The sequence below is a fragment of the Peromyscus leucopus genome, chromosome 11 (assembly GCF_004664715.2).
Source record: "Peromyscus leucopus breed LL Stock chromosome 11, UCI_PerLeu_2.1, whole genome shotgun sequence".
In the NCBI taxonomy this organism is placed as follows: Eukaryota; Metazoa; Chordata; class Mammalia; order Rodentia; family Cricetidae; genus Peromyscus; species Peromyscus leucopus.
In genome coordinates, this window is record NC_051072.1 from 24,850,961 (window position 1) to 24,864,616 (window position 13,656).

At 37.6% G+C, this 13,656-nt stretch overlaps 1 protein-coding gene across 1 annotated transcript in view; it reads left to right on the forward strand.

The window, feature by feature from the left end:
• The window catches only part of Wdr70 (WD repeat domain 70), a 232,336-nt gene that overhangs the window by 132,601 nt on the left and 86,079 nt on the right, over positions 1-13,656 (forward strand). The window contains exon 10 of the mRNA XM_028875604.2: positions 10,624-10,798. Within this exon, the coding sequence (XP_028731437.1) occupies positions 10,624-10,798 (175 nt within the window). The remainder of the gene's footprint in view (positions 1-10,623; positions 10,799-13,656) is intronic.

The window sequence follows — 13,656 nt, forward strand, 5'->3', positions numbered from 1 at the left end:
CTTCTGTGTTATTTGTTTGTTTGTGACATCTTGCTTTATAGCTTAGGCCAGCAGTTCTCAACCTGTGGGTCACGACCCCTTTGGGAGTTGCATATCAGATATCCTGCTTATCAAATATTACATTATGACTCATAACAGTGGCAAAATCACAGTTATGAAGTACCAACAAAATAATTTTATCGTCACCACAACATGAGAAACTGTATTCAAGAGTCCCAGCATTAGGGAAGTTGAGAACCAGTGGTCTAGAGCTGTATAGTAGAATGCTTTTATCTGAATGTCACAAAGGCACCTAACCTGTGACCTGTCCTTACCTCTTATAGAGTTAGCAGCCTGTGTCTTATGGCTCATCTTGTACTGGTCTACCTGCCTGATCAGCATCACCCCTCTAGCTTACCCCAGAGTTATTTTTCTTAGCTTCCCCATTCCATTGCTTTGGTGTAGAACTTGTACGTCTTTCACTTGGGCTTTCTAACTTACATGTTTATCCTCTAACAGTGTCCTCACTGCTATCCAAATGACTTCCTAAAACACAAGTTTGATGTAGTAACTTGAGCCATTCTTTATTTTTTTTTCATTTTTTTTATGTGTATGGGTGTGTGCAATGACCACAGGAGTCAGAAGATGGTGTTAGATACTCTGGAATGGAGCTACCATGTGGGTGCTGGGAATTGAACCCTGGAAGAGCAACCGGTGCTCTTAACCACTGAGCTATCTCTCCAGCCACCCATTCTTTTTAGTAGTTCTGCAGTCTTTTAGAGTATAGATCCCATAATCCCAGTGCATTTCATGGGATCATCTTCATAATCTGGCTCATGCTGGTATTTTTTACAATCTCATCTTCCATTTACAGTGTGTACTTCATGCTCTTGTCAAAGCAAAATACTCTGTTTCAGAAAGAGGCTACCTTTTCAAACCTCTCTGTGAATTCTCCACCAGTTTCTAAGATTTATACCCTACTTCCGCCTTATACTAGTTTATGAATTTTAGTTTGAGAATACTAACCCTCCGGAAAAATCCCACTTCCAAGGAATTGTTCCAAAGCTTGCCACCAAAATGCCTCCTCTTCTCTGGGTGGTAGCCTCATGATGTCATGTTGTCCTCTGAGTTTTATCTATTCCAGGAGAACTGACATTATTGTATCCTCATATGTTCTCTAAAGTACCTGACTTATAGAAAGTATTTATAATTGCTAAATTGTGACCCTACATGTCTTAGAGTGCCTAGGAGACATTTCCAGTAGCTAGAATGTGATTTCTGTGCAGACAAAAGCTCTATCGTGGTCACCCTTGTTTCTATAGTGCCAGAATAGTAGTCATACCCCAATAAGAATCAGTTGAGGCAAATTATTTAGAAGATTCATGACAACATGGGAGGGAAGCAGTTTCAAAAATAGGGAGATATGCAGGTACATAGATATACAGATAATAATATATTTACTTTTAAATTATATATATATATATATGTACGACATAGGGTTTTAATTTTTTTGGAATTCTATTATTTGTTCAAAACTATGCCAAGTATTTAGAAAATAGTCAAAATAGATGTCTATTTGGAAAAAATTTTTTTGTAATTACTTTGTTTTGATTTTACTTCAAAAAGAATAAAGGTACAGTGTTAAGTACTATTCATGCTTAAATACTCCTTGCTAGTTTTTAAATAGAGAGGACTGCCTTAGAAAGTGTATTGATATTCTGTTAGAGTCATTCCGTTTGGCTAGCACTAGCATTTTTAGGCAAATGAATCATTAGTAGTAAATTAATATGTTAAAGCAAATTAAAGGAAAAATATATATAGCCATATAATTTTTAAAAGATAAGTATAACCACAGTGCACATATAAAATTTTAGTATCCTTATTTATTTGAGAAATAAGAACAATAGAACTTAATGGAAAGCCTTTGGTTTCATTAACTCTTTTTTTGAGGGGGTTGGGGAAACAGGGTTTCTCTGTGTCACTTTGGAGCCTTTCCTGGAGCTCACTCTGTAGCCCAGGCTGGCTTCGAACTCACAGAGACCCACCTTCCTCTGCCTCCCGAGTGCTGGGATTAAAGGTGTGCGCCACCACCTCCTGGCAGTTTCATTAACTCTTAAAGGTGCTGCCTGAAAAAGATAAGGGAACCTCTCTGTTTGGTGTGTGCAGAAAGGGGATACTCTATGGAACGCTAGCTAGCCTGTGTTCTTGTCTTCATAAGCCACATGTGCTGGTGCGCCATACGGAATCTTAAATGCAGAAATACTATTCATGTTCAAATAGTCCTTGTTAGTTTTTAAGTAGAGAGGACTATGTTGGAAATAGACCTTATTTAAAATGAATAAATGATATTAATAATAAATAATAAACAATGATATTTCAAAACAATAATGAAGAAGAAATAAATACACTTTATTTTGAAGTGAGAAGAAAGGTTCCTTTTTCCTTTATTTTCTCATATTGGTAGACTCACATTCTTTTCCTACAGTACACTGGCCTTGTAGACTGGGCTTAGATACAGGTTTTGGGGTCCTTTAGCACCTATTGCTGAATAAGTAGGAAAAGGTTGCTGCAGATCTAGCCTCTGAGGAGCTGAAGGGCTCTAATTAGAATTCATTTGTGAATCCAAAAATAACTGTAGATCTGTGCATTTATGTTGTGCATTTATGTTGTGGATCTGTAAAGTCCCGTCTACGGCTGGTTCAGCTGATGCTTTGTCACTCATTATGAATTACCAGTGTGAGCGTGACTGCTCTACCAGTCTCCTTCCAGTAAGAGAACACCAGAAGAGCCCAACACTGTTCATCTTGCATATTCGTGCTCTTTGAAAATAAATGGTCTGCTCATTCATTACCACCTGGTTCCCATTTGTTCTTATCTGGGAGCAGTATTCACCCCTTTAAAACAAGTCTGAGTCCTAGCTCCACTCCTTGCCAGTTTTACAAGTTTGCAAACATTCTTTGTGTATTTTTTTTTCTTTTCAAAATTAGTTCTTTCTATTATTTTCTTCCTCCAAACCCTTCCATATACCTTGCCTTGTTCTTTTTCAAATTCATGGCCTCTTTTTTCATTAATGTTGTTACATACATAAATTTACGTAATTACATCATAAACACATGATTACAGCCTGCTCAATCTGTATAATGTTACCTGTATGTATGTTTTCAAGGTTGACTGTTTGGTATTGGACAACCAATTATATAATCTTCCCTGGGGAAGACTATTTCTCCCACTCTCAGCATTCCTTAATTACCTGTAGTTCTTTGTGGAGGGTTGAGGCCTCATGGGCTTTCCCTGTCTACTTTTGCATGTCTACTGTTGTCCTTGTTCAGGTCATGTTTAGGCAGTCATGTTGGTGAGACTTTGTGTGCACAGCTTCTGATATTCTTAGGAAGCACAATCTCATAGAGAACTTCCTCTTCCTCTAGCTTTTAACAAGTTTTCTGCCCCCTCTTCCACAATGATCCCTGAACCTAAAGTATAGAAGTTGTATTGTAGATCTATCCATTGGGACTGGGTCTGCAGCGCTGCATTTTGACTTGTTTGTAGTTTTCTATCTGTTACAAAAAGAAGTTTCCTTGATGAGGAGCGAGAACAACATTTATCCATGGGTGTAAGGACAAATATTTAGAAGGTACTTAGGGATTATAGTGGTCTATTAAAGTGTATTTGTAGGTTCTCCTCTAAGATCCATGACTTCACTAGCTCTGGGTAGTTGGCCAGGTTCCCAGTACCAGGCATAATTTCCCTCTTGTGTTAACACTAAAGTATGTGTGCCACTACCATATCCTTAAGGTTATTGTTCATGTTGGTTCTTGTGGATTATAGACATCACAGCTGGTAGGATTGTTGGTTGCTTCCCTCCTTTGGAAACTTGCATGGTGCTTTTGGGTCAATTCAATTTCTGGGGTTTCTGGGCCCTGTTTCTGAAATACATGGTGTCTTCAGCAATAAGTACTTACCTTCCTACCTCTTGGGGACAACCAAGGAAGTAATAATAGCCTATAATGTTTTTGGAGTCTTTCGGAAAACTCTGACCAACATCTCCAAAGAGGACTTCTCATACATGGGACAGGTATTTTTGTGAGATGGTCATTGGCCCTTAGAGGAAACATTATCAGCCCAGCTGGGAAAATTTGACTTAAACTATTTTACTATTGGTGGGATTACAGTCTGATTCACTCACTCTAGAAAACAGTGTTGGAGAGTTCTCAAAAAGCTAAAATAAATCTACCATATGACCTAATGTAGTCAGACTTTGCTTTGTGGGGCTGCCAGCCTGCAAATAATGACACAGAGACTTATTAGTAATTATGAAAGCGTGGCCTTTAGCTTAGGCTCATCCCAACTAGCTCTTGTAAACTCAAACCAACTTGTTTCTATTTATCTACATTCTGCCATGTGGCTTTTACCTCTCTCCTATTCTGTAAGTACATGTTCTGCGTCTCGCTGGCGTCTCTGGCGTGCATAGATTCATCTCCAGTTCTGCTCTGTCCCTGGAAGTCCGACCTAGCTATTGGCCATTCAGCTCTTTATTAAACCAGTCAGGTGCCTTAGGCAGGTGAGGCAAAACATAGACACATCTTCATGCAATGTAAACAGACATCCCACAACGGCTCAGCTATACCACTCCTTTCATATGCCCAAGGAAAGGACTCGCGGTCCTACTCCACAGACGCTTACCAGCCCCCTTCATTGCTGCTCTATTCACAACAGCTAGGAAGTGGAAACAACCCAAATGCCCTTCAACCAATGATGACGGAGGATGGATAAAGAAATTGTGGCACATGTACACTCTAGAATGATACTCAGCTGTAAAGAAAAATGAAACTGTGAACTTTGCAGATAAACGGGGGTGGGGCTAGAAAAGGTCATAGTGAATGAAATTCAGACCCCAGGCCCAGAAAGACAAGCAGCATGTTTGCTCTCATCGGAGGCTTCTACCTCCAAATCCTCAGATTTAAGTACATTTCCTGGAGTGACTGCAGAAACCAGGAAAGTAAAGGGGACCACTGTCCTCTCACTACAGTTACTAAGTATATGTATAAGAATTTACTGTCAAGTGTGTATTCATAAATATTATTGTGGGTTTACATAAAAGCTAGAACATTGTCCTCATTTCCGTGGAACTTGAATACCTTATTATTATTTTTTTTAAAAGGAGGACTTTCTTACTTTTTTTTTCTCTACCAAGAGAGTCCGAAAGTTTCAAACTCTTCTATCAGTTGAGTTGCTTGTGTAGTCTTTTGAGAAAAATTAAACCAAGATCTAAGTGATTTCCATGCAAAATTAATGCTTCCCTCGACTTCTGCCAAGTGCCGTGATGCATTTATGCAGCAGATGCCAGAAAGTTTAGAACTTGTATCTGGGAACAATCCAAAATTCTAAGACAGAAAGCATTTGTGCCTGGGGCCATGCAATGACCCCACCTGTGTCTTTTCTTGTCTTCTGGATGTTTTCATTTTATGTCCAGAAAGGCCCGGGCAGGCCCTTCTTCTATTTTTAAATCTTCCTTCTGAAACACAGTTTTAATTTTACAAGTCTAGATCTCACTCCAAGTTTCAAAATATGTGTTCTTCAGCATAAAATGTTCTGACAGATACCTAATGGCCTAGCACTTTAGCATCTATTTTTTAGACATAAATTGAGAGACTCAGAGCCATAAAACCATAGTGTCTATCAGATGTTGTATGAGCTTATATTTTACACATCTCTATGCTAGGTAAATTACTTTCCACTTTCTCATTATTTTGATGATAAACTAAAATAAATGGAAATACTTAGTTGTTGGATTTATTAGCTTTGTTTTTTATTTATGATCTAAGGGGAAACACAGAAAAGAACAAGTATTTATTGAGTGCCTGTTGTCTTCTAAATATTGTCCTAGATATGTTTACATCCCTAATCTCATTTGGTCCTCACAGCCCCTCATTATCCCAGTTTTAGAGATGATGAACTTTATACAAGCCATGTGATGATTCTTTATACTTGTGTGGGGTCTTTCACATCATAAGTCTTAAGTGCCGTCTGTCATTGGGGATGTTGGGTTATAAAAACGAGAAGTTGACTATTGTAATTTATCCTCACCACTGCAGAGCTGGGGCCAGAAAAATAAAAACACATGTAGTGTTTCTCAACTTTTTTGTGATTGTTAATTATGGGAAACAGTAATAGAGATAGAGAACAAGTAAGCAAAACAGGATACCTTCAGCAAAGGGAAGGCTTTGTAATGCTCAGATACAAATATAATGCTGTCCCAGTGGACATCCATGTACAAAAACATTAGCCTTCATCCATACCTTGGACTATGTATTAAAACCAGTTCAGGTTGATGATCTAGTCATAAAATTTAAAACTACGAAACTTACAGAAGAAATAAAGGAAATCTATGCTTTTTGGTTAGTTAAGAACCTTTTAGGTATGTGGCTTCCAAATACTGATAAAGTGTATAAAAAATTTAAGAAGGGGGTTTTAGCTTAGTTGATAGATTGCTGGCCTGGCATGTTCAAAGCTCTGGATTCAATTCCTAGTACCATGTTGACCAGGCATGGTGGCACACATTTATAAGAGGTGGAGGCAGGAGGATCAGAAGTTCCAGATTTGGGGATGTTTGAGACCCAATCTCAAAGAATTTTTAAAGATTTGCTATTTTATGTGTATGTGTATTTTGCCTGCATGAGTGTCTGCATACCACATGTTTGTCATCAGAGTTCCTGGAACTGGAGATCCAGAGGTTGTTAGTAGCCATGTAGGTATATCTATCTATCTATCTATCTATTTATCTATCTATCTATCTATCTATCTATCTATCTATCTATCTATCTATCTATCTATCTTATGTAGATGAGTGCTCTATCTCCGTATATAACTTTATGACAGAAGAGGGTATCAGATTCTACTAAAGGTGGTTGTGAGCCACCTGTGGTTGCTGGGAATTGAACTCAGGACCTCTGGAAGAACAGCCAGTGCTCTTAACCACTGAGCCATCTCTCCAGCCCTCAATATTATATTTTAAAAATCTGTTATTCAAAACACTTTAAAAATGAAAAGTCATGGTAATAGTCTTGATTAATACTTGCTACTTTACAAATGCATTTCTCATCAAGAGCTTAGATCCACAGCTGGAGATTAACTTAGTATGCTTGCCTAACATGTGCAAGACTCTGGGTTTGTGTCCCTACTCCACTTCCTGCACACACACCCAACCAACCAACAAAAGAAAAAAAAAAACCTTGTGTCTAGAATAAAGAGCTGTCAACATGTAGTAAAAAGAAAATAAACAACTTACTATTGAAAGCAGGCAAACATTTGAACAATTCCTTCACCAAAGAAGAAAAATGGTGTGTGGAACAATGCTCAACATCACTAGGCATTTTGGAACTGCAAATTAAATCCACAATGCATGGTACTCAGCTTCATATTGAGATAACTGCCAGCCAAAAGAGTAAAGAATATGAAGAAGGAACTGTAACCTTCTGAGAGGCTTCCTTGAGATCCTCTCTCATTTACAACCCATGGGTCGAAATTAGCTGTGCATGAGTCTGGGCAATACAGACATTGAAGAGCACAGCCAGAAGATTCTGTGGCAGGCTTGAAGAGGTTTCACTGCTGAGGTACCCTGTAGCCGGGAGCTCTTACCTCCCTCCCAGTGGATGACTTTGAACCCTGTAGTCCTATTGTGCCCCCCGGTTTGCCTCTGACTGCTTCTGAACCCTTGTTTGGCCTTACATTAGGCAGTATGATCTTCTTCTCTGTTTGCTTTCTTGTTTCTGTGTTTTTTGAGACAGGGTCTCGCTGCATAGCTCAGACTGGCTTCTGACTTGCAATCCTGCTGTCTTCAGCCTTCTGAGTGCTGGGACTACAGGTGTGTACCATCACTTTGGCTAGTGCCATCCCAAAATAGGATACAAAACTTGGTCGACAACTCTAATTCCCGAGTTTTGATCATTTTAAGCAGTTCTTAGAGGTATTATACTTTGAAATGTTTAAGATTTTGGAGTATTATAGGTTCTGGGCTTTTAGATTAAAGATGGTAACTTCTATTTCATCCTTAAATATTAGAGAGAATTCAACAGTAATGTTGTCTTGAGTATTCTCATTGGGATTTTTTTTTTTTTCTTTTGTAAGGGTAGGATCTCTCTTTTGCTCACACTGACCTAGATCTCACTTTATAGCTCAGGCTGGTTTGGACTCATAGCAGGCTTCCTACTTCAGCCTTCTGAGTGCTGGAATTAGAGGAACAAGCCACCACACTCAGCTAGTGGGGAGGTTTTAAATTACAAATTCAGCTTGTTACATATATGCTATGTTATGTAAATATATATTGTAATGTATTTGAATTAATATAAATGAATAATAGTAAATTCTTGATATTTTGAGTGAGCTCTGATTGTTACCTGTTTCTGGAAAATTTGTTTATCTAAATTGTCAAATTTATTTACTTAATCTGGTCATTTCCTTTAAATTAGATTGATTCAGTGTAGCTCCTTTGGGAAGAAGGACGATATAGCTTCTCCTCCAACTCTGTCTCTGGAATCCTGACATGGGATAGGGTTTAAATAAAACCAAGAGACACACATAGCTAAGCAGTCTGGCTAAGCAGGTGGCCCCTGCTTACCATTCTGTCAAAGTTTGTTTTGTAAACTTGTTCCTAAACTACTGATTAACATTTTAATGTTGTCAAGCTCTAGAGATGGCATCTTTCATTTAGGACACTCATGTCCATATCACCTGTGCTCATTGGTTTTATGTTGATTACATTATTCTTACTGGCTTTTCTTAGTTCTAATAGAAGTTACTGTTACGTACATTTTATCTCCATTATCACATTTGTTTTATATAAGTGTTAGTGATTATGGTGAGATTTATGAACTACATCTTTAACTTTTCTGTAGACGAAATTCTAAACAGTCTTAGTAAATAAGAAACACAGAGCCAAATACAGAGGTAAATAGGCAAAGAGATCAGAGAGTCACAACTACCTTATCTTACCACCTGGCCGTCGCCGCTGTCGCTTCCCCAGAGAGAGTTTCTTCCTTCCTGACTTGTGTTTTTATTGCCTTTTTGTTCTGCCTTCTCATTGGCTCTAAACCCAATCACATGACTTCCTTGTCACTGCCTGTCTATACAGACCTCCAGGTCTCTATGGTTGGTACTGGGATTAAAGCCTCCTCTCACCACACTTGGCTATGTCCTTGACCACACAGAGACTCTGCCTGCCATGTGATTGGATTAAGAGCATGGGCTACCACCTGACTGCTGTTCCTGTCTCGCTATGACCTCTGATTTCCAGGCAAACTTTATTTATTAACATAAAAATAAAATCACAGCTGAACGGTGGTGGTGCATGCCTCTAATCCTAGCACTTGGGAGGCAGAGGCAGGCGGATCTCTGTGAGTTCAAGGCCAGCCTGGTCTACAGAGTGAGATCTAGGACAGGCACCAAAACTACATAGAGAAACCCTATCTTGTAAAACAAAAACAAAAACAAAAAAATTCTTTGGGGTTGGGGATTTAGCTCAGTGGTAGAGCGCTTGCCTAACAAGCACATGGCCCTGGGTTCAGTCCTCAGCTCCAGAAAATAAATAAACAAACAAACAAACAAATAAATAAATAAATAAAATCACATTTCAGCACAAATAAAATATCATATTTTTCAGAGTCTTTTTCTATTCTTCCTTCTCAACCTTTGTGCTATTACTGTCATGTTTTATTTGAACATGTATTATAAACCTCACAATATGTTATTTTAATTTTGCTTCATAGCCATGCAATTTTCAGAGATTTAAAATTTTTAAAATGTCTTTTATGTTTGCCTTCAGTTTCTTTGTGTAGATTTGGGCTTCTGTTTGATTTTGGATTTTACTTTTAGGAACTTCCTTTAACATATCTTATGTCACATATTAGGTTGCAGTAAATTATCTCAGATTTGTCTATTTGAAAAGGCTTTAATTTCATCTTGCTTTTTAAATATATTTTTGTTTGCTATAAAACATTAGATTCTTCTCTCCCTATGTCTTGGCTGCATAGTTTCTACCGGGAAGTTTTGACCTGATCGTTGTTTTTCTGTATCTAATGATTTTTTTTTAAATTTAAACCTCCTCCAGGGCGGTGCTCCTGGCCCTGTAGTGAGTAGGAGTTTATTCTGTCTGTGCCCCAGGCCTAGGCTGCTGTGACTAGCTGCTTGTGAAAGCGCAGAGGCCGAGAGCTGTGCTTCTGCTTAGCTCCCAGAGGCATGGGCTCTCTGTCGAGACTCTTTAATTTAATGCAATTTCTGCAATATACTATATAGAGCAGTTCATTGATGCTTGTACATAATTTATAAATTAATGTGCATTAAATAGGAGGCATATGCTTAACAGCTTTCCTGGTCAAGCTATGCAGTCATAAGAGTTTGGAGTCCATTGCATTAGAGGGCATGGACTATAAGTAACTGAGAGATTTGGAGTAGAATTTGCCATTTGCCTTTTAATTTTAATTATCAAAATAATATTTTGATATTATTCAACTGGTTCACTTTATTTCTATGAATATTCATGAATGTGACATTTTTATAGTGTATAAAAAATCCTTAAAAGACAAGGTAGTCTCTATGGACCTGTTCCTTCAATCTATTGTTAATAAATGATATTCCCTCTTTTCCTTGTAGGACTGTAAGGCTCTGGGAAGTTGAAAATCCAAAGAAGCAGAAAAGTGTTTTTAAACCTCGGACAATGCAGGGTAAAAAGGTCATTCCCACAACGTGTACGTACAGTAGAGATGGGAACCTTGTTGCAGCTGCCTGTCAGAACGGAAGCATACAGATCTGGGACCGGAACCTGACAGTGAGTCAAAGCCTGTTTGTTTTCTCTTGTTTTTTGAGATGGGGTTTTTCTGTGTAGCCCTTGATGTCCTGCTGTCCTTGAACTCACTAGACTTGGCTTGCTTTGAGTTCACAGAGATTGGCTTGCCTCTGCCTCTGGTGTGCTAAATTAAAGGCGTGTATCATCAAGCCCAGTTGAAGTCAGTGACTTTTAAATCTTCTTTTTGCAAAGGACAGCTAAAGCAAAATGACAAACATCATGTTAAAATACTATGAATTTCAATTTCCCAAATTTAGAATAATTTAAGCTGCAATATTAGTTTATCAATGCTGGGGCTTTTATAATAACCAGTATTTCAGCCAACATTTCAGCTCTGAATTTTTTAGAGTGTAATATTAAAATAAATCCACTTCTTTGATATAAAATTTTAGAAGCATATTACAGCTTATATAAAATCTCAATTTGACTTTGAAAAGAAAGGTTTGGCAATAATACAGAACAATACTGAACAGAGAACTAGCAAACACTTTAAAAGGAAGTAAGAAAATCATGAAAAATCTAAAATTATTTCAGTTGTTTTGCGATGATTTCTGTAATAATTTGAATGTTTTATTTTAATATTCTTTCCTATGTCAGGCTATTTTAATAGATTAAAGTTTTCTTTCTATAGTTTTAGGTATTAGAATAAATTTTTGAACTGAAATGGATCATACAATCTATAGAAATAATAAAAGTGAAAGCCCTTGATTCATTCTGTAGATTACCAATGAGCTTTAAAAGGCCTTTGTATTAGTGTAGGTGGTAAAAGGAAAATATTTGATATGTAAATGAGTTGAGGCTACCAATGTTCAAATTGCATGCAAATGTTTTATGATCTTTTTACATTTTATTTACTTATTTGTTTGTGTGGTGTGTTGGGGGATTATGCTTGCGCCATGGTGCTTGTATAGATGCCAGAGGACAACTGTCTGTTTTCTCCTCTTATCATGGGTCCCAGCATTAAAGTCAAGTCTTTTTAGGCTTGTAGGCAAGTGGCCTTTACCCACTGTGCATCTAACTAGCCCCCTCAAATGTTATAATACAGTTTGGATTCTTTATTTGAACAAAAGGTTCTTGTCAAATTATTAATTAATATTTATTGAATATATACTATATGCCAGACAGTATTCTGAGTTTTAAGAGTATTGATCAAAAATTCCTGTGCCCCCCCCCCAGAACTTACATTTGAATTTTAAAAAAAATGTATATTATAGGAGGCTGGAGAGAGGGCTCAGCAGTGAAGAGCACTGGCTGCTCTTCCAGAGCACCCAGGTTCAAATCTCAGTACCCGTACATGGCTTACAACTGCATGTAACAACAATTTTAGGGAATCCAATGCCCTCTTCTGGCTTTGGAGCACACCAGACACATGGTACAGAAACACATGGAGGCAAAACACCCATGTACATAAAAATTAAAAAAAAAATCTGCTCAGCTTTGTTCCTCAAACATTTATATTTTAAAACATTTACATTTTGAATAGGACCCTAGGGAGCATGCTTGTCTTTTCAGGGAGTTAGTTAAGTCATTTGTGTTGAAATAAGGTAAAACGTGATGGTGGGGGGAAATTCATACTGATAATGCTGGAAATATCTTTGGCATTTTATGTTTGTCAGATCTTTTTATTTCTGTTTTCATCTCCACTGTAAACTCCATAAAGCTTCATAACAGCACAGAGATTTTAAAATGCCTTTGAATTGTAAACTGAATTTTAACCAAGCAGTAAATCTTTTAGTAACTGGCTTTCATCGTCTCTTGGTACTGCTAACTTAAACAGTGAAATTGCTTTAAGAGTAGTGTTTTCAGAATGCTGTATACACATGTGCCTTTCTCTTAGGACCTGTATTTGTAAATATTATATTTTTAAATAAAATATAAAATATATAATAATATAAAATATTAAAATATAAAAAATAAAGTTGAGTGTAATTTTTGAAGATCATCTTATGTATCTTGAACTAATGTCAGTCTATTGTTTCCGGTTTTGTGGAAAACAAAACGAGATGTGAGTGTCAGTGTTCTAAGCCAGCTACTAAGGATTATGGCCCAAGACATCCTGCTGATCCCAGGCTTTAATTCTGTTTTGCTGGAATTTAGTAACATGTGAGCATATTGTTTACTATACTGTATCCTATTTGTTATATTTTACTCATTTATATATTAGTATATTAGTGTAAACTGGAAACATTGAAAAGAAAAAACTCACTATCAGGAAATACTCCTTTGTTTAAAACAGATTTTAAATAATTCTGAACTGTTATTTCAACTCTCTATGCTATATAAATCACAGGAACATGAGAGCTGAGGGAGAAAACCTGATAGCACCAGCTTTTACACAGGGCCAAAGGTATCCTGATGGCATGTTTGTGACTAGCAGGTGGAACTATTGTAGTTGCCACATTTAATCCTGGAGCTCTCATTTCATCTGCTTCACACACATTGAGCAAAGCACTTCCTCACAAATGCAGTCTCTGTTAGTGACAGACCCCTGTGTCCTGAGGAACTCCCTTGACTCTAGGGCAGTGGTCCTCAGCCTTCCTGATGCTTCGGTTCTTTAACACAGTTCCTCATGTTCAGGTGACCCACCCCCCAACCTAAAATTATTTCCTTACTACTTCATAACTGTAATTTTGCTCCTGTTATGAGTCATAATGTAAATTTCTAATATGCAGGATATCTGATATATGACCCCTGAGAAAGGGTTGTTCAGCCCCCAGAGGGGTTGTGCATGACTTACAGGTTGAAAACCTCTGCTCTAGACCTATGCTAACTAGTTATGCTAAATATCAGTCCCCTAGTTCAGCAGGAGTGGGACACAAATGGGTAATGGGGTGAATGTG